General features: G+C 40.2%; 1 protein-coding gene across 5 annotated transcripts in view; it reads left to right on the top strand.

The window, feature by feature from the left end:
* Positions 1-26,955, top strand: part of LOC124802628 (ATP-dependent RNA helicase TDRD9) — a 263,497-nt gene that overhangs the window by 124,281 nt on the left and 112,261 nt on the right. For all 5 annotated transcript variants that reach the window (XM_047263517.1, XM_047263522.1, XM_047263521.1 and 2 more), the window contains exons 14-16: positions 9,382-9,608; positions 14,497-14,643; positions 25,027-25,174. In XM_047263517.1, the coding sequence (XP_047119473.1) occupies positions 9,382-9,608; positions 14,497-14,643; positions 25,027-25,174 (522 nt within the window). The remainder of the gene's footprint in view (positions 1-9,381; positions 9,609-14,496; positions 14,644-25,026; positions 25,175-26,955) is intronic.

The following is a 26,955-nucleotide window of genomic DNA, read 5'->3' on the forward strand; positions in this document are numbered from 1 at the left end:
ACCCAGCACACTGGAGTTATGCAAGTATTTTGTAAAGAATGAGTTCCTCATCTGCAATCAGTCTGGTTTCTAGCTGGGTCAAAATGAATACTACTGCTAATACTACTATACTGCCACCTTTAGTTAAAATAAGTGAATGATATCTCTTGCGGTATGTAATTTAACTAAAACATTCATTTTCTTTTTAACATTCTTCTTCCAAACCTTGAATTTAATGGGATATAGAGCCAATCTCGGCCTGCTATTAAGTCATTTGAAACACCACAACAATTTGAATCAGTTAAAAATAGATACTTTTCTCTTAAGGAAGTTAGGGCTGGTTTGCTATGGGACTTGGACCTGGGATTATTTATCTAGCATTGCAATAGATGCCTGCTAAGCAGATGACCACACACTACTTAAAATACACTGTCTAAAAATTGTCTATTATTCTTTGTTTGAAACTCCTGGGGGGAGGGGGGGGGGGGCGGTTATTTCATCACAACTTTACAGAGCTGTGAGGTACTGTGCAGGATATGCTAATACCACACACATGATAGCACAGGTTTGCTGTTTTTGCCTAGCTCCATCTGTGAGTGGGACGGTAAAGTGAAAGATTAACAGTGGTACCGAATACCTTGTGGCATGCCCTGTACTGTAGCCTGCAGAGTATATATGTAAATGGAAAAAGACTGTTCAAACATTCAAATAAAAAATTAAATTAGATCTTCATTCAAGGCAGACTCAAAAATACCAGGTGAAAGGGAAACAAGTTGTGAAACATTGCCAGTAGAAATTACCCAAAAACTATTAAGGTAGGATTCTGAAATATAGTAGACATTAGAAGGGGAAACTATGTCATGGTAAAGATTCTTTATGATTCTTAGATCTTCAGTTAATACTAGAATAAGATTCTGTTTTCAACACAATACATATGGCAACTGTACCTTTGTACTATATTCCCATTATGCATATAACTTTTATTTAGAAAACAGAAGTTAATAGGATAGGTGCAAATGATATTTGTCCATATGAGAAGGGACTTTCAAAATATACTGGACAGTTGTTAATTGAAAATGAGAGAATGAGAAGAAATTCCAAATAGAGTGACAAAGAATTGAAACACATGTTCTCTCTCTCTTTCTTTTTCTCTAAGTACAGTTTAATTCTTCCCATTTTACTGTGTTTTTGCTTGCAGTGTTGTGTGCCTCACCTGCCTCTTTTATCGATGTTCTGCCAACACCTGTCACATATATAACAATCAGTCTTCTCATTTCATTACCCACTATATACTACCAAACATTTTCTTCCCGCTTTTTGCTTTTAATTTTGTTTTTGATTAATTTTTGCTGTCTTGTAAATGTTTCAATTTACTCATGTATTTCTGTTTTCATAAACTACAAGGATTGGAACCTCAATAGTGGCAACTATTTATTTAAAATCTATATAAAATAGATACACGTTTCCAAGTTACATGGTGCTTCGGAGTAGTCACCAGGATTATGTACAACTCATTGCCCTTGATGTGGAAGTCATAGGATCCTTAGCAGTAACAGTTTTGTTGATGATTAGTGTAGTGCCATTTATTGCCCAATGAATCTCTACTACTTCCTTCAGTTTAGGAATCAAATTGAGGTGACAAAAGTCTTAAGTCTGGGAGCATGGTGGGTAGTGGGAGGTACAGCATTTCCCAGCCCCGTCGAGGCAACAAATCTGTCATAACTTGTGCCATGTGCACCTGAGTATTGTCCTGTAAAATGATGGGCAGGTCCTGCAGAAAGCTTCCCTGCTTCTTTCTCTAAGCTGGTTGCAGCCTGCATTCCAAAAATGAACAGCTTAGAGAAAGAAGTGGGAACACTTTCTGTAGGACCCACCCATCATTTTGCAGGTGAACATGTGAGTGCATGTGGCACAAGTTGCGACTGATTTGTTCAGTCTGTGGGACTGGGAAATGCTGTACCACCTGCCACACTCCCTGGGCTTAAGCCCTTGTGACTTCAGTTCGATTCCTAAATTGAAGGAAGCACTTCATGACATTTGATTCAGAACTATCACAGAGAATAGTTGGGCAATAGACCACTCCATTCCAACTGTCAACACAACTGGTGCTGCTAAGGATCCTATGACTTCCACATTACTGGTGATGGATTGTACACAATGGTGGTGACTGCTCTGAACTACAGCCAGACTTTGAAACATGTATCTATTTTGTATAAATTGAGAATAAATAATTGCCATTATTGAAGTTCCAACCCTTCTATGTACAAAAATTCAAATGGTATTCAACTTCCTACTGGAACAATGTCTGCCATGTGAATCAAGTGAATTTTTCACCTAATTCTGTAAGAAAAGTACCTGCACTTAAAAACATTAAATTCATGTATTTTAATTATTTTGTATCAGTATTAGTTGTGGTCTGGATGTTGTAATATGGGATAAAATACACTGTTAGCTATTAAAATTGCAACACCATGAAGACGGCATGCAGTAAACATCTAATTGATATCAAGTGTACTAGATTCTATGGTATGCAGATGATTATAATTTCAGCATAACCACACAAATTAGGTAAGAGTGATGCTTCTACAGTCTGTATGTAGGGATAGACGATGCAACAGATTTCTTGTTAGAAATGTTGGAAAGTTGTTTGTTTGTTAGTAAATTGTGTTAAGCCTTAGGTAAGTAGGAGAAATTTCTGCCAGCATGTGTCAGAATTCAACAGTGATTGGGTTGTGGCCCCCTGAAGACTGCTGTTCATTGTTCTGTGATATGGCTGTTTACATTGGTCAGGCCCCCACAACTGTAATGCAGATATGAAATCAATGAGTTTATGAGGGCTGTACTCAACACTTTGCGGAATCTAAATGGCCCCATGTGATAAGCACCTAATAGGATGCACAGGATTATTCCCAGTAAAGGCACAGATATTTTGGTGGATCGTAAGATGATCATTTATTCATATTTGGTACATGGATACTTATGTGTTTTACCATTAAAACTATCAAACAGCACTGTCCTAACTCTAAATTGTCATTGCTTCCCTAGGCATGGTAGCAAAGAGAAATTGAGGAGAACGCCAAGCCAGATTTCATTTGTCTGTTTCATATGGTCCAGCACCGTTGTAATGGTACAATTTGCTGGTATTATTTGTTAAGGTTGGTGGCTGTATCCAATCTTCAAGGTCTCCATGACATTATCTTTCAAGAAGACAACCTATTCGTATACGGAGGATGTTTAATTGTTGTTCTCTGCATCGTGTTGTCCACATCTTTTACCCACTGGTAACATCCGGTATTTGTTACTAAGACATTTACATACCATCACTCACCAGCTACTGCAGTTGATCAACTTAAGTATTGATGTTTGTGTATCTGCCATCCAAGCTCCATTTGGTCAGTGCCCAGTTGTGTTAGAGCCACTGTTGATGCCAGAGTGGCAGCTCTTTGCACTAAATACCTTATATAACCCAAATCATTTACTGAAGGGACAATGAGTGCCTTCATAGAAAAATGTTAGTGGCTGCGTACGGAACTGTGATCGTACCCAGGCATACACCTCTTCGTCTGAAGCAAATCGAAGGCCATGAATGTGTGTCTTCATCAGGCCTCCAAAAATGTGTAAGTCTCATAGGGAGAAATTGGGACTGTATGGAGGATGTGTAACGGCTTCCCTGTGAAACTTCTCCAGCCAAGTTGAAATAACCATGGCAACATGTGGGTAGGCATTATCTTGCATTGGAATGATACCATCTATCAATATTTAGGGTGTTTGGACTCGATGGTACATTTTAGTTTTTGCGAAGTGTCCATGTACCCCTGTGCATTAATTGTGGTGCTGTACTCCAGAAAGTCAATGAGCAGCAGGCCCTGCAATCAAAGAAAAGATCATCATGATTTTCCTGGAGCCGGCATGCACAGCTTTGGGTTTTTTCTATGTGTGTGGGTGGGGGGGGGGGGGGGGGGGGGTGTTGAATACTTGTGCTTCCAATTTTGGCTCTGGCACCTGCTCTCCAGCTCCCATGAAACACGGGGAGGAGATGATATTCTTCATCATGATACCCTTTCAGATGCTGCAGTTTTGAGAGATTCTGTCCCACTTCTGCTCCTCCGCCATGTTCTGGGGAACCCATGTCCAAAGATTTTCCAGAACTTTAGTTGCTCTGTCGTGATGGTGTGAGCAGTACTATGATTGATACCCAAGATGAGCTGAATGACTTCCACCATCCAACATTGGTCATTTCTGCTGGCAGCATTCACCACAGAAGGGGTAATGACACACTGAGCCTGTTCTGGCCGACTGCAAACTTTCAATTAAATATGACCTCGAAATCGTTTATTCCATGCAAACACAAGTGCACATGGTATACTGTATTTGCCACACGCAGCAGACATTCGGCAATGAATTTCACTTCCTGTCACTTCTTCCACAGTTAAGAACCTTACTATACCTTGCTTTTCCTCTTTCTCGGCATCCGTAGTGAATTTGGATGCGCAAACAACTTGCCGACCTCACATCGAGCACGTTGAACAGGCAGATGGCACATGGTTCCCAATACAGGACACTTCTGTACATACATTTACCTGCATTACCAACATCCATGCCCTGCTCATCATATAGTCTATTTTTCATTTGATTGCTTCTTATAATTTTATCTAGTATTCTTCCTACCTTGTGGAAGCGACAAAAAAAGTATGGAAAATTTAAAGGAACATGAAATCTCCGAGATTCATGTTTTACTGAAGCTTGAAACCTAATGTGGACTTCAATGTGAGATTCTTTTAATAGCTTCCACAACAAAGTTGTGTGTTGAAATGTAACAGAAAATCCAAAGCAATTCTGCTCTAATTGCATGATACCAACAGTAATGTTATCAAAGGCAGAATCATTAAAGCAGAGTTGTTACACACAGTTTTCTGAAATTCCTTTGCCAAGGAAGACGAAGTAAATGTTCCAGAATTCTGTCAAGAACAGCTAACTCATAAGTCTGTATGTGTGGATGGATATGTGCGTGTGTGCGAGTGTATACCTGTCCTTTTTTCCCCCTAAGGTAAGTCTTTCCGCTCCCGGGATTGGAATGACTCCTTACCCTCTCCCTTAAAACCCACTTCCTTTCGTCTTCCCCTCTCCTTCCCTCTTTCCTGATGAGGCAACAGTTTGTTGCGAAAGCCTGAATTTTGTGTGTATGTTTGTGTTTGTTTGTGTGTCTATCGACCTGCCAGCGCTTTTGTTCGGTAAGTCACCTCATCTTTGTTTCTATATATAACTCATAAGTAAATATCACTAGTGTAGTGAAGCAGCTTAAATCAATTAATAAAGGGAAGTCTTCCAGTCCAGTTCAATTCCTTTTGGAGTGTACTGATACAATAGCCATGTACTTGACAATCGTATACAACTGCTTGCTCACTAAAAGATCCATACTAAATGAATGGAAAGTTGTACAGGTCCCAATAGTTCTATAAGAGGAAATGGAATAGTCCGGTGAATTACATACCCATATCAGTTTGCTGTAAAATTTTGGAATATATTCTGTGTTCAAACATAATGAATTAACTTTGAAGGTACTTTGATCTGTTCACACTTAATCAGTATGGTTTCAGAAAATATCATCCTTGTAGAACACAACTAACTTGCATAGGGGAAAGAGTGTTGTGGATATGATAAGTGAGTTGGGTGGCTATCGACAGGGGAGCTTAACCTGATTCCATACTTCTAGATTTCCGGAAGGTGTTTGACCCCATTCCTCACAACACACTTCTAATTAAATTACATGCCTATGGAGTATCACTTTAGTTGTGCAACTGCATTCATGTTTTCCTGTTGGAAAGATCACAGCATGTAGTAATCAGCAGAAAATCATGGAGTAAAACAGAAGCAATATATTGCGTTCTCCAAGGAAAAGTTATAGGACATCTACTGTTCCTAATCTATATAAAGTATTTAGGAGACAATCTGAGCAGCTGTCTTAGAGTGTTTACAGATGTTTCTGTCACTTACGTCGTGTAAAGTCATTAGAAGTTCAAAAACCAATTGCAAAATGTCTTAGATGTGATATCTGTATGGTGCAAAATGTGTAGTTGTTTCTTGAATGAGGAAAAGAATGAGGACATCCGCATAGCACAAAAAGATATCCATTAAATTTTGGTTACATGATAAATCACTCAATTTTTGAGGCTGTCAATCCAACTAAATATCTAGGAATTACAAATAACTTCAGTTGGAATGATCACATAGCTAATGTTGGGGGAAGGCAGATCAAAGACTGTGTTTTGTTGGCAGAACACTTAGAAGACACAATAGGTCTAGTAAAGAGACTGCATACACTATGCTTGTCCATCTCCTGCTAGAGTACTGCTGTGAAGTATGGGATCCTTATCAGACAGAATTTATGGGGGGGAGGGGATGATGACAGTGTAAAAGTACAAAGAAGGAAAGCTCACTTTGTATTAATGGGAAATGTAGGAGGGAGTGTCGCAGATATGGTAAGTGAGTTGGGCAATCATTAAAACAAAGGCATTTTTCATTTTGACAAGTTCTTTGCAAACAATATCAATCACCAAATTTCTCCTCTGAATTTGAAAACATTTTACGGTTTCCATCCTATGTATAGAGAAGTGGTCATCATAATAAAATAAGAGAAATCAGAGCTAGTACAGAAAGATTTGAGTTATTTGTCCCACACACTTTAGAGATTGGAACAGTAGAGAAATAGTCTGAAGGTGACTCAAAGAACCCGCTGCCTTGCAGTTAAGTGTGAATTGCAGAGTAGTTATATATATATATATCTAAAAACAAAGATGATGTGACTTAACAACCGAAAGCGCTGGCAGGTCGATAGACACACAAACAAACACAAACATACATACAAAATTTAAGCTTTCGCATCCAATGGTTGCTTCATCAGGAAAGAGGGAAGGAGAGGGAAAGACGAAAGGTGTGGGTTTTAAGGGAGAGGGTAAGGAGTCATTCCAATCCCGGGAGCAGAAAGACTTACCTTAGGGGGAAGAAAGGACAGGTATACACTCGCGCACACACACCCATATCCAACCGCACATACACACACACAAGCAGACATTTGTAAAGGCAAAGAGTTTCGGCAGAGATGTCAGTCGAGGCAGAAGCACAGAGGCAAAGATGTTGTTGAAAGACAGGTGAGGTATGAGCGGCGGCAACTTGAAATTAGCGGAGGTTGAGGCCTGACGGATAACGAGAAGAGAGGATATACTGAAGGGCAAGTTCCCATCTCCGGAGTTCTGACAGGTTGGTGTTAGTGGGAAATGTCCAGATAACCTGGACTGTGTAACACTGTGCCAAGATGTGCTGCCCGTGCACCAAGGCATGTTTAGCCACCGGGTGATCCTCCTCACCAACAAACACTGTCTGCCTGTCTCCATTCATGCGAATGGACAGTTTGTTCCTGGTCATTCCCACATAGACAGCTTCACAGTGTAGGCAGGTCAGTTGGTAAATCACGTGGGTGCTTTCACACGCGGCTCTGCCTTTGATCGTGTACACCTTCCGGGTTACAGGACTGGAGTAGGTGGTGGTGGGAGGGTGCATGGGACAGGTTTTACACCGGGGGCGGTTACAAGGGTAGGAGCCAGAGGGTAGGGAAGGTGATTTGGGGATTTCATAGGGATGAACTAATAGGTTACGAAGGTTAGGTGGACGGCGGAAAGACACTTGTGGTGGAGTGGGGAGGATTTCATGAAGGATGGATCTCATTTCAGGGCAGGATTTGAGGAAGTAGTATCCCTGCTGGAGAGCCACATTCAGAGTCTGATCCAGTCCCAGAACGTGTCCTGTCACAAGTGGGGCACTTTTGTGGTTCTTCTGTGGGAGGTTCTGGGTTTGAGGGGATGAGGAAGTGGCTCTGGTTATTTGCTTCTGTACCAGGTCAGGAGGGTAGTTGCAGGATGCGAAAGCTGTTTTCAGATTGTTGGTGTAATGGTTCAGAGATTCCGGACTGGAGCAGATCCGTTTGCCATGAAGACCTAGGCTGTAGGGAAGGGACCGTTTGATGTGGAATGGGTGGCAGCTGTCATAATGGAGGTACTGTTGCTCGTTGGTGGGTTTGATGTGGACGGACGTGTGAAGCTGGCCATTGGACAGATGGAGGTCAACGTCAAGGAAAGTGGCATGGGATTTGAAGTAGGACCAGGTGAACCTGATGGAACCAAAGGAGTTGAGGTTGGAGAGGAAATTCTGGAGTTCTTCTTCACTGTGAGTCCAGATCATGAAGATGTCATCAATAAATCTGTACCAAACTTTGGGTTGGCAGGCCTGGGTAACCAAGAAGGCTTCCTCTAAGCGACCCATGAATAGGTTGGCGTATGAGGGGGCCATCCTGGTACCCATGGCTGTTCTCTTTAATTGTTGGTATGTCTGGCCTTCAAAAGTGAAGAAGTTGTGGGTCAGGATGAAGTAGTTATATAGATGTATATGTAGATAATGTATATACATGACAAGCAAAATTTTAACAACATAAGGAAAAGGGTAGATTGCTATTCACTGTAAGAACTGTAAGTTGCTGACGTGGCCAATGAAAAGATTATTAAGATTTAGCTTTTGGCCAAAGCCTTCTTCAGACAACAAAATATATGCACACATTCATTTGCACAAGGTGTGTGTGTGTGTGTGTGTGTGTGTGTGTGTGTGTGTGTGTGTGTGTGTGTGCTTTTCTGAAGAAGGCTTTGGCCAAAAGCTAGATTGTAACAGTCTCTTTTCATTATGCATATCTGCAATTGAGTGCGTCATATTTATGGTGAGTTTGTTACTGATATTCCAAAGTGTAGTTTTCATTGTTTGATGAGCAACATTTTACTTGATATCCTTCCAGTTGTTGCAATTTTAATGGGTAGCAGTGTACTTTGACGTGTCTCTCCCCTTTTATCTGCGCCACACATAGAGTTTTTATCTAATTATTCATTTGTTTCTTACTGTGAATGTTAACCAAATTGTTATGCAAAGTGTTGTGAATTTGAAGTATGTTTCTAGGACAGTGCTGTGGTAATTTGTAGAAATAATTTAGGAGTAAAGGAGACCACACTCCAAATAGCAGTAGCGTGAGTCGTCGGCTGGCACACATGAGAGAGAGAGAGAGAGAGAGAGAGAGAGAGAGAGAGAGAGAGAGAGAGAGAATTTGTTAGCTATGAGAATATATCCTTTGTCGAGCTGTCCCCCCCCCTCCTCCTCCCTCCTCTCTCCCCGTACATTGCGTGCAGCACAAGCACAGTGTAGAATGTAGGGGCACAAATGTGTGTGTGCCACTCAACAACGTTTTTGCTATTCAGTGAGTGGCCTCCTTTATTCCTAAATTAATAACATTCTGCCAGAACTTTCCTAATAATTTATACTGCTGTGATAGTTTTGGGAGTCATTCATTGTTCTTTCCTCTTACTGTAGATAGTCATGGCTGGAGCGTTCTATCCCAACTACTTTGTGCGCAGTGCCCAAGGGGGACAAGTAGATGAACGTGAAGCTGTTAAAGAGTTGGCTGGACACAATCCCTACAATTCAGTTTTTCTTCAAGGCATGCCCATGAATCAACCTGGTATTTTGTATGTACGAAGCATCAAAGAAGCACTGAAAACATGTGCAAAGGACATGAAGGTGTCTTTTGATGGGTCGACGTGAGTAAGATAATATTTCTGTGGTTAATAATTCATCATTTTTAAAGAATTTTAATGAAGAGATTAATAACAAGAGTAAGGTTGTGTTTAGAACCATATTATTTATGAATTCTTATGTTTCACTCATAGAAGTCTAGTCATTTTGTGTTTGTACCTTATGTGATAGGGAAGCTAAAAATTTAATATATTTATTGACATAAAGTGCAGTGATTGTGATAGTGGAGACAGTAAGGTGCTCCTATTGCACCAGAGATGCGTTACAAGCAACAAATGACACTTAGCAGTACAAGACATAATCCAAGTTTTAGCTAAGGTATGTTGTTCATCCCAACTTGAAAGAACTGTAGGACTCAGACATGTGCCATTCTTTTTTGCCTTGGAATGATTGTTATGATATTCTGATATGTAATAAGAAATGTCAACAAATTAGTCAAGAAGAGATCTGTTGTAAAGTTTGAGTGACATCCAGTGGCACTTGGTTACCTAGCAGGGTATCATTTGTGCAGATGGAAGAGAGTGTACAGTTTGTGAGACTCCAGTCACTCCTGTTTCATTTATGTTGCTGTTTCCTTTGTTTCACATTTATGACATTCTTCCCACTGGTCCTACTTCCTCATAGATATTTTTGGTATTTCCTTTCTATACCTCTCTGTATGTGTGTCCACATCTCTCTGCATCTTTGCTTGCTGAGCAGTTTCCCTCTCCCATTTCACAAATTTGTCTTCTCACAAACATGTTCATTCCTTTCTACTTACTATCGGATCCAGTACACACTACTTTGTATTCCAGTCACTGTGACATTTTAATGTAACTATTTTGAGACAATCAGTGAATGTACAAAATGTTTAGATGTAACTAACAAAAATAATGAAAAGTCTTCATGTAACAGTTATTAGTTACTGGGAAAGAAACAAGAGTGGCGCCATTACAAGCGTAATAATGTGTGGTCAAGATTGAGGCATGGCCATATGTAACTGAAGCAACTGGAACTGTTTCAGTGAAAAATAATCAGTATTCGTAAAGTGCTGAACAATACAGAGGTCAAATAATGAATGAAAGACCACCAAGGAAGAAGCTTTATATCTTGAAACCTCTATTGTTCAAGGACAAGATGTAAAAACATCAGCCTGGCAGTGAGTGGCCATGTTATTAATAAAAAATGCAATTTCTAATGTAATCTTCTTTTAGGTCAACGTATTTCATCCAGTGTTGTTCTAGTGAATAGCTTCAATTCCTTAAATGTGTATGATGCCGCTTTCCTGAAGTTGGAATTGTATTTTGAGAGTGCTGATTATTTATGGTTGATACAGCACGTCTTTTAGCAACAGTTAGACACTGGACTCGCATTCGGGAGGACGACGGTTCAATCCCGCGTCCGGCCATCCTGATTTAGGTTTTCCGTGATTTCCCTAAATCACTCCAGGCAAATGCCGGGATGGTTCCTCTGAAAGGGCACGGCCGACTTCCTTCCCCATCCTTCCCTAATCCGATGAGACCGATGACCACGCTGTCTGGTCTCCTTCCGCAAAACCAACCAACCTTTTAGCAACATGTGCCAAATCATTTAAATACAAATTTTTATAAATTGTTGGTTGATGGCTCAGTTCTGTTGACAATAGAAGGATATTATCTGTTTGTGGCATTAGATGGTTATGCCTGTTGCAGTTTAATTAATTGATGAGCTGTTATTCAGTTATAATTATAGTTTGGTCCAAGATCGTGTAATTTCTCAAGTGAGTTTGGGTTCATTCTAACACTAAGATTTATACGTCTGAAAAAAATCTGAAATGTGCTGTTCATTTATTTCTATGTGTGTGTAGTTTCCACCACTTTCTACTATTAAATCATGCTCTCATTTTATTTTGCACATGGCTCTTACTGCTTTTATTAATATTCCTACAAGTGACTAAAAACTTCACTCCATGTGCAAATATTAGTCTAAGGCTACTGATATTGACATGGTGCACCGTTTCGAGTGTTGAATTTTACTGTTTATGGTATCTGTGGATGGTTTCCTGTTCACTGTTTCATTCACTGATAACAGAGTTGCACAGGGGGTCTACTTTATAGAGTTCATTTGTGTGCAAAAAGATCATGTGGTTAGTATTAGGTACTGTGGCTTTCAGAGCATAATGCAGATCTTGAATTAATAGTAAATGGACAGTTAGTAAAAAAGCAACTACATGCTTATAACTATTCAGTCCATGGAGGAGTTATTTGTGCAATGGCAAGTCCATTGTATGTGTTGAAAACAAAACTTATTTATAATTGAAAACAAGACTTAATAATAACCTATTTCTACATCTATACTCTGCAAGCTATCATATGTACACTATATGATCAAAAGTATCCGGACCCCCCCCCCCCCCCCCCCCTCCCCAAAACATGCATCTTTCATATTAGATGCATTGTGCTTCCACCTGCTGCCAGGTACTCCATTTCAGCGACCTCAGTAGTCATTAGACATCGTGAGAGAGCAGAATGGGGCACTCCGCGGAACTCACAGACTTCGAATGTGGTCATGCGATTGGGTGTCACTTGCATCATATGTCTGTACACAAGATTTACACACTCCTAAACATCCCTAGGTCCACTGTTTCTGATGTGACAGTGAAGTGGAAACGTGAACGGACTCATACAGCACAAAAGTGTACAGGCCGACCTTGCCTGTTGACTGACAGAGACCCTGACGGTTGAAGAGGGTCGTAATGTGCAATAGGCAGACATCTATCCAGACCATCACACAGGAATTCCAAACTGCATCAGGATCCACTGCAAGTACTATGACAGTCAGGTGGGACGTGAGAAAACCTCGATTTTATGGTCGAGCGACTGCTCGTAAGCCACACATCACGTGGGTAAATGGCAAACGACGCCTCGCTTGGTGTAAAAGGATAAACATGGGATGATTGAACAGTGGAAAAACATTATGTGGAGTGACGAATCATGGTACACAATGTGGTGATCCGAAGGTAGGGTGTGGGTATGGCGAATAATGCCCGGTGAACGTCATCTGCCAAGAATATGTAATGCCAACAGTAAAATTCGGAGGTGATGGTGTTATGGTGTGGTCATGTTTTTCATGGAGGGGGCTTGTACACCTTGTTGTTTTGCATGGCGCTATCACAGCGCAGGCCTAAATTTATGTTTTAAGCGCCTTCTTCCTTCCCATTGTTGGAGAGCAATTCGGGGATGGTGATTGCATCTTTCAACACGATCGAGCACCTGTTCATAATGCATGATCTGTGGTGGAGTGGTTACACGACAGCAACATCCCTGTAATGGACTGGCCTGCACAGAGCCCTGACCTGAATCCTATAGAACACCTTTGGGATGTTTTGGGACGTATCATGCCAGGCCTCACCGACTGACTACAATACCTCTCACACCACAGCACTCTGTGAAGAATGGGCTGCCATTCTCCAAGAAACCTTCCAGCACCTGATTGAACGTATGCCTGCAAGAAATGAAGCTGTCATCAAGGCTAAGGGTGGGCCAACACAATATTGAATTCCAGCATTACCGATAGAGGGCGCCACAAACTTGTAAGTCGTTTTCAGCCAGGTGTTTAGATACTTTTGATCACATAGTGTATGTGGCAAAGGGTATACAACTACCTGTGTTATACCTTCCCCTCCCCTGTACATTTGCTGTTTGTAGTGGGTGCGTGGGAAAAGAGACTGTTGCTATCACTGCCTAAGAATAAAAAATTCTGTAATTTTAGCATTGTTGTCATCACACGAGATGTGTATCAAATCAAACAGCAGGTTTCTATAGTCTCTTGGAAAGTGGACCCTCAGAATTTTGTGACTAAGGTGTTCCATAGTGCACAACAGATTTCATAGTGTCGCACACTGCATTTTGTTGAGTGTATTTATGACATGCTCATGCCGAGTGAATGAACATTTGATGAGCATTGTAGCTCTTCTTTAAATCTTTTCTCTATCTTCAGTTCATCTAACCCAGTACAAGTCTGAGACAGACAGACCAACAAACAATACTCAGGAAATGGTCGAATAAGGGCTTTGTGAGCAACTACCTGTTGTTAAATTTTTCAAATGAAGGAATTAGTGATTGACATACAAAGATTGACCATATTATTTACAGATGTGCTGGGATTGTTGTGAAAGTAAGGAAACTATTTCACATCAACTGATCATGGCTTCTGTCTATTTATGTTATGACTAGTAGAGGTACAGGGTGACCTCCACCACGCGCCATACAGTGGCTTGCAGAGTATGTTTGTGGATGTAGATGTAGATGTAGATGTTGGGAAGACCATCTCTCCAATGAAATAGTTGATGGTTGTCTGTGTGTGTATGGGCGGAAGGAGAGGCTGCTTACAAAAGGTTGTGTCAGTTATGTATCTAAGTGAAATTGTATTTCATATGTTCAGATTCTTTGGTACCAAAATTGTACAAATGCACAAAGTGTCAAAAACTCCAACTGATTTGGCTAACAGTAATGAGCCATGAATGCCATTGGAAGCTTTACATTTTAGATAGTTTTCCATGAAGTAAAAAGTATTACCTATAATTGCCAATCACATGTTGGCCTTCAGGGAATGCAAACAATAAAATATAGCACATTAGAAATAACTAAATGAATATTGCAAGTGATTACAGCAGCTGTATTTGGTTCCAGTAACAGAAGATATAGACAGAATTTTATTTAATAAATATGGGAAATTACATCAAATGCAGACTTCAATATCATCTCTCAGATACTTGCATGTGACAATATAGTCTGCATCAACATTCAGTTGCACTTATATTCACTCTCTAGCCTAAAGTTGACATATTATTATGTGATTCTGAGTGTATGAACTAAAATGACTTCTAGCAGTTTCTAAAAATAATTGCATTTGCTGTTTCTTTATACTACACAGGAAAGTATATATTGAATTTGGACAAACTTTCAATGAACGGGATGACCGTAACTTGGATGCGACTATACCAGGAAAAGTTTCCATGGCCGTATACAGAGCAGTAAAACTTCGCCAATTAAAAATACCAGTTATACTTAACTTGATGCTGTAAGTACTGCTATTGTAGCATATGATAATGCAAATTTTTTAAATAGATCATGACTTTAATTTTGTCACATTTATGTAATTGCCAGAGCCATATTGCTTTATTGATTGTCTCAGCCACTGAGAAGGAGTGATATGAGACCTTTTTTTTTTTGCAAGTAATACTTTATTCGGTCCTTCTTCAATGTGGAGAAAGTGTATTATACCATTTTCAGATGTGTCATATGCCGTGTACACAAATAAAGATTTCATGAGCATTTCCCCATATCGTTAAAGCCCTTCATTGCTAAGTGGTACTTCTGCCGTTGAGCTCATGACACGTTGTGGCCGATACTCTCTCCAGTATTCACTGTTTGAGGAAAACTCTTCTGTGTTCATTTCTTTCTTCTGTCTCATCCATTATTCTTCTGAATTACTGACTCTTAAAATATTGAAAAACTGGGCTAATGTCAGTTTGTTTTAAATGTTCTGTAGGGGGAAGAAGAAAGAAAGAAAGAAACTGAATAGTATATATTCAGATTGTTGTCATTTTTTTTAGTTTACCAGCACTTCAGATGAGGGATGTTTCAAATTTGAAAACCTTGGTGAGGTTCTGGGATGTTATTTGTGTAAAGACTGCCTCGCCTGCGTAATTTTAAATGTAGTGTCTGTAGGTGCTCGGCATTTTAAAAGTCTCAGTGGCAAGAACTGAGATCTCAGTCGAACCAGTATACCCACTTTTTCTAGTATATTAATTATGTCATAATGTGAATATGGTTGCATAGTATACAGATCTCTTAGACACTCCCATATAAATAGTTTAAATGTTACCCACCATGCGGCCATTAGACTTTCCGCAGGGGCTTACCAAAACAATCCTGTACCTAGTCTTTGTGCTGAGGCTGGTGAGCTGTCATTTATTATGCAGCAGCCAGCTACAGGTGGTTTGACATGCATGTAAAATAGAGTCTACACCAGAATCTGCACTATAGCTACACATTCTATACAGTGTTTGTTCAGCAACAACTGTCTTTTCCGCATGAACAAAAAAAATAAGTGGAGGAACTTGATGCAGCTAACATTTCAGTTCTTATACACAGCTGAAGTAAATAACCAGCATGGATGACTGTTAATCCAAGACTAAACGTGGTGATGGTAAGTGCAAGGTGATAAACACCCACCCATAACTCCTGGCAGGGGAATTCTGGTACTCATTGCTATGTCCTCTTACGGAATGTTGTATCCTATGTAACACAGTGTCGCTGTGAAACACTATGGAAGGAAGTGGCTGACAAGAAGTTGTAGTCAGTGAAGCCAACAATTTGACCATTGAACCCATCTTTCCAGCACCATAGCAGGGACAAAGTGGTCACCACTAGCCATTGAAGAACATTTATTCTGTCCAACAAGAAGACCCAAAGGAATACATACCAATTTGGGTAGCAATCACAGTGCACATTTTAGATTCCAGTATATTATATGTTGACAAGATGAAAACTTTGGCCTGACTTTAATTTTAGATGATAATGAGATGCTTATAAGTAAATTGTTAAATTTTTCTGTAATATTAGAGCCTTTTCCCAGTTTGTGCAGAGATTTTAACTTATGGCTGGTTTGTCTTATTAATTAATCAATCAGTCAACCATACATACCTATATCTGCATCATTACTCTGCATTTCATAATTACATGCCTGACAGAGGGTTCATTGAACCACCTTTATACTATTTCTGTACCGATTCACTTTCCAACAGATTGCAGGAAAAATGAACACTTAAATCTTTCTGTACGAGTTCTGATTTCTCTTACTTTATTATGATGACCATTACTTCTTATGCAGGTTTTTGCATTTGGAGGAGATAGTTGATGATTGAAATTGCATTTAAAAAAAAAAAAAAAAAAACTCGCCAAAATGAAAAATGTCTTGGTTTTAATGATTTCCACCTCAATTTGCTTATCATATCCGTGTTGCAGTCTTCCCTATTTCACGATATGCAAAACAAGCTGCACTTGTTTAGACTTTTTCAATGCCCTCCATCAATCTTATCTGGTAAGGATCCCACACTGCAAAGCAGTACTCTAGCAGAGGATGGACGTAATGTTGTCAGTCTCTTTAATAGAAATGTTGTGTCTTCTAAGTGTTCTATTAATAAAATGTAGTCTTTGGTTTACCTTGTCCACAATATTATCTTTGTCATTGCTAAAATTTAAAATTTAAGTTTTTTGTAGTTTTAATTCCTAGGTATTTTGTTGAATTTTAATTTGTGTAATTTATTGTGTAACTAAAATTAAATGGATTTCTTTTTGTATGCATTTGGATGACCTCACACTTTTTCTTATTCAGAGACAGCTGTCACTTTTTTCAACATACAGATAATATGTCTAAGTCATTTTACAATTGGTTTTGATCTTCTGATGACTTAACTAGATAGTAAATGACAGTATCATCTGCAAGCAATCTAAGAGGGGCTGTTCAGATTGTCTCCTAAAACATTTATATAGATAAAGACCTTTCTGAAAGGAAATTATGAATCCAGTTTCGCAACTGAGATGATACGTCATAGGCACACAATTTCATTAGATGTTGCTTGTGAGGAACTTTGGCAAAAACCTGGAAATTTCAAAATATGGGCTCAATTTGACATTCCTTGTCAGTAGAACTCATTACTTCATGCAAATAAAGATCTAGTTGTGTTTCACAAGAACAATATTTTCTGAATCCGTGGTGGCTATTTGTCAATGGTGGGACCTGTGCAATGTTCCAGTTTTTAGGTATGTATCATTTGTTGAGTGAGCAGTTGTATATGACTGTTAAGTATGGAGGTATTGTATCAGCGTATTCGGAAAGAAACCAACTTTTTTCTGGACTGGAGACCTTTTTTTTATTCAGTGATCTAACCTGCTTTGCTACATTAAGGATATCTATGTTTAAGTTATTCATATTGGTTGTTCTTGATTCAAATGCTGGAATATTTACTTCATTTCCTTTGGTGAAGGAATCTGGAAAACTGTGTTTAATAACTCTGGTTTAGTGGCACTGTCATCAGTAACATTACTATTGGTTTCTCACAATGAAGGTAGTGATTGTGTCTTGTTGCTGGTGTACTTTACATAAAACCAGAGTATCTTTGAGTTTCCTGCAAGATTTTGAGACAGAGTTTTGTTGTGGAATCTATTAACATGTTGAGGACTTGGCCGCTAGGGTGTAATTCATTTTGCTGCTACTGTGTATTTTCTGTTGTTCTGAATTTGGTGTAGCAGGTTTTACTGCACGGAACTTAGATCAATTTACTGCATTTGAAAGGTGGATCTTTTTTGTATGAAATGCTGCAAAGAAACACAGACTTACATCAGTGACAATTTTTCTATGTTTTAACATGTTTTGTTTTCAGAAAAACAACATAATTGTTTTCATCTTTAATTTCCTAAATGTAGAAAAGATTAGAATTTTTTGGTCTAAAAATAAAACTGTTTGAAAATTTTGTTTTCTGTACTGAAAATGTGGTTTAGTGTGAAAAATTTCAAATCATTCTCGAAAACGAAGTCCTCCATCACTTTCTTCTCAATATTATCTATCTCTCCTTGCCACTTAGCCAGATCTTGCCTCACTTCTTTCCACACAAACTTTGCATCTTCTCTGAGGCTATTTTGACTTTTCTGAAGCTGAAATTAATTTAGGAAACTGTCTTTCACTGAGTCTATTGAGAGGTGAAATGTTGTAGGTAGAATTTGATTCAACAAAGCCACCTTTGTTCAGCAAAACCTCTGCCAATTCAACAATGAACTCAGCAAGATGTTTATTAGGAGGCCTCGACTTTTTATATAAAAAATATGAATTTACAACTATTATCATAAAAAGATGAAGGGAAAAAAACTTTCTTCTACCACTTTATTTGTTTCCTCTCAAAAGTGTTGTAGCCTGTTAGCTGGTTGCTGTGGTCCACATGAGCCTTGTTTTTATTGTAATAAAAAATACAGTCTGCTTTCATCTTCTCTATGATTCATAACTTCATTCTGACATTGACATTAATTGCTGTCATTTTGTGTTTGTTGTCTATACTGTTCACTGAGTTTTACAGTGTTTCACTTGTGCCAGACTGAATGTGGCCTCAATTTACCTGTTGCATTTATCTTGTCAGTGGTTGTTCTGAGTATAGTGGTTTGCCACGTGTTTTACCACCTACAGTAATTCTTAATCAAAAAAGTAAGTGAAACTATCAGATACAGAAGAGTTCTGCTTAACTTGAATTTAAATTCCACACAATTCTTCAGAAACTGGAAGTTGTGGAACAGTGGGTTCTCATCGGTGTGTCCGCATCTGTCCACTGCCCAGTCAAAAGAGGCAGATTGGTAGCTGGAGACAGCATCAACATAAGCAGCTTCATCTTGAGAGTTCGCTGACACTTCACCATCTGAAATGCCTTCTTCTTCTGTAGCATAAATTGTAAAAACTAGCTTTCAGGTGTACAGTAGACAATTATGTACACTTACAGAAAAAATGTGATGAAACAAATAGCTTCCATCACTGCTTTCAAAACTAGAAATTTGTTCATCAAGCTCAGAATTGCTGTTGCTCAACAAAGACTCTTGCTTCATCACATGAGGCCATCTTGAAAACAGAGCACGAAGCTGACAACATAGACAACAATCAAGACCCTTTGCTCAGTGTATGACCTTGTGAGGTGCTGTGCATAGCAACAGGATAAATTGGAATGCTGCAGAGCAAGTAAAATTCCTTTCCCGCTGATATGAGTGACAGTTGCTACCAATTTTTTTTTTCTTTTGGTAGTGCAAGCATCACAGAGTACCTTTATAGAGATGACAGATGTGAAACAAATGTTGTGATATGTTTGCAGACCTGAGAAATGGCCAACATAGGTCCTAGGTCGGTCAGCTTATTGGAGTAAATCTGTCCAACATAGGAGCAATGTCACTTGTCTCCAATGTGTTAAAAGCATCTCATATTGAAGATCATGCTAAATTTTGAGCTTCTGTAAAACTTTGCCAATCTTGGTGAATTTTTCATAGCTGAAGTGCTTTTCCTTTACCCCTCCATTGGGGAACATTCTTGGAATGTTTTTGGGAATATGTTCTGCATTTTCAGCAGCATGACATCTGAACAGTGTCTCCAGTGTTGTTTGTTCCTTGTTTTCTTTCTTCATTCCCCTTCTCCTATCTATCCTCCACTTTGGCATTTGAGGTTCCTCTTTTTCTTCTTCCTCCCTGTGGACTCCTGAAGGTCGGCCGATGTGGCTGATGTGTAACAGCTGACTGTGTAACATACAATTCACAGCCCTGGGTCGACAGTTAGGGTTCGCACATACCCTGTGGTACAGGCCAGGCCTAGGGAGGGGTGATTGCCTGAGTTGTTACCTTCCCAAATTTCCAGTTGTTCCCCTTTTCAGGTATTCAGAAGGTGTGACCTGAGATGTTTCCTGAGGTGTGAACAATCACCTAAGGTGGGTGCAGCCCCCAGTTGGAAGGAGTGTACCTCTCTGATCAGGATGACATTGCAGTCCGTCGGATGATGAAAAAGGTAGATGCATCCTTAGTGCCCACACACACTCTTTTTCCATTTGATAGAGGAGTGCTTCCATCAAAGATCAAAGCAGGCTATGAAGTTATCACAGTCCGACCATATATTACGAACCCAATGCGCTGCTACCAGTGTCATTGTTAAACCACACTCGAATGTCCTGTCAACATCTGGCCTAATATGTATAGATGCTCACAAGGGTGATTGTCCACTTCTTTCTCCCTACTGTATCAATTGCAATGGCTGCCATGCTGTGTCCTCCCAAGATTGTCCCATGTATTTCATTGAGCGATCCACTCAGGATATACACGTGAAGGAAATGGTGTCTTACCCTGTCACTTGCAAGTTGTTGGCTAGTCTGAAGCCCTGGATTTTGCCATCTGATACTATTCTTGCTCCATCTTACCCCACAAATAAGATGACCATGCAGACATGTGACCTCAAATTCAGCACCATGGTTGTAAAATCACCCAGTGTCATGGCAGCCTCCCGGTTATCTCCTCCAGCTGTGCAACAAGCCACCAAACTTCTGCCTCACAGGGTGAAGTCACCTTCTACGCAACTGGCAGGCCAAAAAGGACAGAGGGAATACTCCCACGGAGACTTTTTACGTCCCTGCAAACAACAGTCATCTGAATTGTCATCTGCCACATGCAAAGACTGCAAGAAATCAAGCAAAGGCAAATGATCCTCTCTTTCTCCAACTCGGAGATCCTCTTCAATGGCGTCGCTACTTGATACCATCAACCAGCCTACATCTGTGATGCCGGTGCGGTGCACACTGCCAACCTCAATGAGGTGACACCCCTTAATTTTTTCCTTTCTTCTTTTCCTCATTATGACTCCACTCCAATGGAACGTTGCCAGCCTTAGGTCCAATGAATAGTAAATACGGCTGCTCTTGAATTGCAGCACCCACTTGTTCTTTGCCTCCAGGAAACAAAATTGCACCCTCGTGACCACTTTGACCTTCCCTCTGAAGATGGCATTCCACTTCATGGGGAAGTCATACTGCCCATCCAGGATGACATTCATAGTCAAACCATCTACCTGACTACCTGGCTTCAAGCTGTTGCAGTCTGTATTTTCCTTCCTCATTTGACCTTTTTCCATTGTACTGTTTACATCCCTCCACCATTTGGTGTCACCAGGGCAGACTTCCTCCAGCTTATTGGGTAACTCCCTCACCCCTTTCTGCTGCTTGGTGGCTGAAATGGCATCTCCCCCTTTTGGGTCCTCCCAGAACCTATTTGAGAAGTGCTCTCTTGGCTGACTCTCTTAGTCAAGTTAACCTCGTTTGCCTTAACACAGGAGCATCCGCTTTCCTTTCAGACTCCACATACACCTATTCCCATTTGGACCTCTCCTTCTACACTGCTCGGCTTGCCTGTCATCTTGAGTGGTCTGTTCTCTCTGACACATACTCGAGCAATCGTTTCCTGTGTGATATCTATTTGCTGCCTCCTATCCCACATATGTGCAAAACCAAATGGCAGTTTTTTAAGACTGACCAGAGGCCTTACTCCTCCACGACAACCTTCCACGAAGACTATTTCCCCAGATTTGATGACCAGGTAGAATACCTTATGAACTTTTATCTTTATCACTGCAGAACATTTCATTCCTCGCACTTCATCTTTAACACAATGTGTCCTGGTCCCTTGGTGGACTGAGGTGTGCCATGACACAATTCGCGTGCGGAGACGTAATCGCCTTTTTAACGATCATCCTACAATGGCAAACTGCGTTCGTTACAAACAGTTACATGAGCAGTGTCTTCACATTCTTCACGATAGCAAAAAAGCTAGCTGAATTTCATGTAATAGTGCTTATAAAAGTTCCACTCTCTCTTCTGTCGTGTGGACCAACCTGTGAATGCTCTCTGAGACCAAGGTCCATTCCCCAATTTCCGGCCTGACCGAAGCATATGATGGCATAGTGGACCCTATTGCTATCTCCAATGCCTTGGGCCTCTTGTTTGCGTAGATTTCAAGCTCCATCCACTATAACCCTGTCTTCCTCCATTGAAGAAAGTGGAGGTGGCTCAGGTGATACCCTTCTTTTCTCAGAATCGTGAATGCTACAATGCCACATTTACTATGAGGGATCTAGATCATGCTCTCAATTCATCCTGATCCTTCGCCCCAGGACCGCACGATGCTCACATTCAGATGTTGCAGAACCTTTCTCTAGTGGACAAGCACTTTCTACTTCATATATACAATTGCATCTGGGGAGAGGGCACATTTCCCAGACACAGGCACAAAGTCGCTGTCATACCCATACCTAAGCCCAGTAAGGACAAACACCTTCCTTCTAGCTGCTGCCCCATTTCTCTCACCAGCTGTGTATGCAAGGTGATGGAATAAATGATTCATGCAGATAGACAATGCGCTAAACAGAAGGGGCTGCTCTCTAAATACTGAAATCCAATCTTCACCAATGATGTAGAGCATATATTATTACCACCAGCTTTCAAATGGCGTAACCCATGTTTTGAATGGTTTTCTGTGGAAATATAAAATGTGGGCATGTTTTTCAATTTGGAGAAAGCATACAACACCTGTTGGAGGACTTGTATCCTTTGTACTATCTACACATGGGGCTTCCGAGGCCACATGCCCTGTTTCCTTCAGAAATTTTTAAAAGATCGAGTTTTCGAGGTACATGTGGATTCTGCCTTGTTGGAAACGTTTATGCATGAAACCTATGTGCCTCAGGGTTCTGTCCTGATTGTCATCCTCTTTGCTATTATCATTAATCCTATTATGGGCTTTCTTCTGCTGGGCATCTCCGGCTCCCTTTTTGTTGACGATTTTGCCATCTATCGGTTCTCCACGGACTTGTCTCCTTGAGCAGGGTCTTCAGCAATATCTTGATGGTCTTTACTCATGGAGCATTGACAATGGCTTTCGCTTTTCCACTGACAAAACTGTTTCTATGAATTTCTGGTGGTGTAATTGGTTTCTTTCATTGTCTTTACATTTTGGGCCTGTTGCTCATCCGTTGTTTGAAACTATGAAATTGCTGGGGCTCATGTTCGGTAGGAAACCTTCTTGGTCCTCCCACATGTCTTAGCTGGCCACCTGCTGTACATGATCCCTCAGTGTCCTACGTTTCCTAAGCAGTGCTATTTGTGGAGTGGATTGAACCACCATTCTCCATTTGGACCAGAGCCTCGTCCGTTCAAAACTAAACTATGGGTGTTCCATTCATGGATTTGCACGTCTGTCCATCTTATGCCGCCTCAATAAAATTCACCATCGTGGCACCTGTTTGGCCACTGGCGTCTTTTTCACTAGATTTTCTCCTAAGCAGATACGCATGTCGTTCTTCTGCGATGCCTAGCCATCCGTCATATGCCTCCTTCTTTGATGACTCCTTTGATCACCAGTATGTGGTGCATCCCTCTTCTCTGTTACCTCGTGGAATTCATTTTTGGCTATAGCTCCAGCAGCTTAACTTCACGCTTCTTGCTGCTTTCCCATTGGGTTGAACCCTTCACCACCTTGGCTACGTGACAGTGGCCTGTTTTCACCTTGGACTTCATTTGCTTCCTAAGGACTCTACTTGAGACTCACTCTATCTACACTGATGGCTCTTGGGCTGACCATGGTGTCTGGTGTGCCTTTGTCATTGGCACCTACAATTTTTGATATTGGTTTCAGGAACACTACCCAGTATTTACAGTGGAGCTCTTCTCCCTCTATCAAGCCACGCAGTACATCCGGCGAAACAGGCTTTTCAAGTGTGCAGTCTGCTCCAACTCTCTCAGTGCCTCTGTGAGCTGTACACCACACATCCTTATTTCAACAGATGCAGGAAAGCTTTCACTTGCTCACTCTTGATGGAGCCACTGTGATGTGTGTGGGTTTCTGGTCACGTTGGTCTTGATGAAAAATGAGGCTGCTGACGCTTCTGCCAAGGCTGCAGTTCTTGTACCTCGGCCCACTAGTTCATCCACTCCCTCAGCAGGTAGTGTCACTTTGGCATCATCGCTGGTCTTCCCTTCATGGGAAAAGCTCCGGGGAATTAAACCTCTCCCAGCAGCTTGGCCAACCTCCTCTCTGCACTCTTGTCATGAGGAGATCATTTAGCTAGGTTGCGTATTGGACACTGTCTTTTTAACCATCGCCATTTGTTATGTGGTGGTCCCCCACCACTTTGTGGTCATTTTCCTCAACCTTTAATGGTTCGCCATTTCCTGACCAAATCCACTTTTTTTTTTCTCATTTATGTTTGCCGTGTGATTGATCGGCCATCTTAGCGAATGACACACAGGCTGTTGACTGCATTTTACTTTTTATCCATTGCAGCAATACGCCAAAGGACATTTAATCTTTAGTTCAGGATCTCTGTTCTCTCTAAGGCTTATTTTATGGACCTTTCTCAAAGTCCCTGTTTTTAGCTGTCTTTCCTTCTGTCAATTGAGCTTAATAGGTAGTTGCTTTTAACTCCTTTTTCATCTTCGTGTTCTATGGCTGTGACATGGGTGCGTATGACCCTAGTTGTTTTTGCGCACTAAAACAAAAAAACAATAATTGGCAATTTTGTGGTCTTTTAACTTTGGCTTGCTTGCTGGTTAGTGCTCAAAATCAAATCAAATGCATGCACTCATTTTATTATGCTGTTTGAATGTAAGAAGTAACATATTCTGATAGTTACCATAGTTTTTAAATTCAGAGCATCTCAAAAATAAGTCACATATTGTATTTACATATGGAGAAAAAATAAAATCTTAAGTGTGTTAAACATGGAAGGATTTATAATTTGATAAAATCTACTCACCTGCAGTAAGTTGTAAGAGCTTTTGATACATTGTTTGAAGCTTAAAAATTTCGTGTACGCTAGTTTATGACTTTGCTTGTGTAGACCTCATCTGGCTGCTGAAAGGGTGAAGAAGTTGGGGTTGTCATCAAAGGGTGCTATGCTGTCTTTAGAGACGAGAGGCATAGAACGAAAAAGTGAGCAACTCCTCCCATCAATTTCGACAAGTTCCATGGAAATTGCAATAACGCATGTGAGTATAGAAACAAGTGTTACGTTAGTTTAATACTGCAAACTGTATTGAATAAAAATTGGAAACGTATTTTCAAAATTGTTGCAAAATTTTTCATGCACTGATGAAAGGAGGTGGATTGAAACACATTATATAAACATAAATAACAATCTTACTGTGAGTTTTGCTTGTCCTATGTAGAACTTGTAAAATGCTCATTGTTTTCTCTGGATTGTACAACTTTAATACATGAATAGAATTATGTCATGTCCCGAGAAAGAATTCTTTTGAGTTAATAATGCATGGTGGACATTCCTCGTAGATACTAAAAATAAATAATAAATCAAACATTAATTTATCTTATAAAGTTATCTGTGATATGCTTTATTGCGATCAATGTATTGTGCTAAAAAATTCCTTCTGGATTTGAGGGATCTATCAGCCAGGTATTGAATGAGTAAGTGGAGTAAAGCTCAGTTGTCTTCTAACCAAACACCAAGTTGAGGAAAGTCTTATTGTAAATGATGATAAACTTGCCTTCGTCTGACCTTTGAAATCGTTTAACCTGCCAGTTATAAGGGTACCTACAGTATAATGTGGGCTCATAACTGTGGTACATCTTCGAGCTTAACATGTTAACAGACCATTGACAGCAGTGATTTTCATCTGAAAATAGCAAAAATCATGTATACACAAAATATGCATTGCATAATGTGACTCACATTATGGGGATGAATGCTGGCACAATCCCTATGTGAAATGTGATAGGTTTGAAAATAGTGGTAATTGTGTGGTGATGGTCATACTGTTTGCACATGATAATGGTGATGACTGTCCCATGAATCACGGACCTTGCTGAGTGGGAGTGGCTCCCATGCGTCAGTGATACAGGTAGCTGGGCCTTAGGTCAATTGCAATGGAGTGATGTCTGAAGGAGAGGTCAGACAAACATGAGCCCCCTGAGGAAGGGAGCAACGTTTTCAGTAGTTGCAAGGGCGACAGCCTTGATGATTGATTGATCTGGCTTTGTAACTTCAGCTAAATGGCCTCACTGTTCTGGTACTGTGAACAGCTGAAAGCAAGCCAAACTACACTCAATATTTTTCCCAAGGGGATGCAGCTCTGCTTTCAGGTTAATATGATGATGATGTCCTTTTGTAGCATGGTAAATTTTAGAGCCCATAACTGGGGAGATAGGTTAGTGAATTTAAAAAGGGAAATGGATACGTTGAAGTCAAGTATAGTGGAAAGTAGTGGAGTTCGGTGGCAGCATGAACAGGATTTCTAATCAGGTAAGTACAGGGTTATCAATAAATAATCAAATAGGCTTAATGAAGGAGTAAGTATAATTATGAATAAGAAAATAAGACTGTGGTTACATTATTATGAGCAGTGCAGTGAGTGTATTATCATATCCCAGATAGGCACGAAGCCAACACCCACCACAATGGTATGAATGATGAACAGAGTGAAAGAATTTATGATGAGATGAAAGAAATTACTCAGATAGTTAAGGGAGATGAAAATTTAGATGTGATGGGAGATTGGAATTCAACATTAGGAAAAGGAAGAGAAAGAAAAATAGTAGGAGAAAATGGCCAGGGAAAAAGGAATGAGAGAGAATCCCACATGGTAGAATTTTGCACATAAAATAATGTAATCATCGCTAACATATGGTTTAAGAATTGCAAAAGAAAGTTGTATACATGCAAGAGACCTGGAGTCACTGAAGGTTTCAGATTGAATATACAGGGCTGCTATAAATGATTCATTTGTTTCCAGTGTTGTATATTTTCCATGGT

Source organism: Schistocerca piceifrons, chromosome 6 (assembly GCF_021461385.2).
Source record: "Schistocerca piceifrons isolate TAMUIC-IGC-003096 chromosome 6, iqSchPice1.1, whole genome shotgun sequence".
NCBI classification, from domain to species: domain Eukaryota; kingdom Metazoa; phylum Arthropoda; class Insecta; order Orthoptera; family Acrididae; genus Schistocerca; species Schistocerca piceifrons.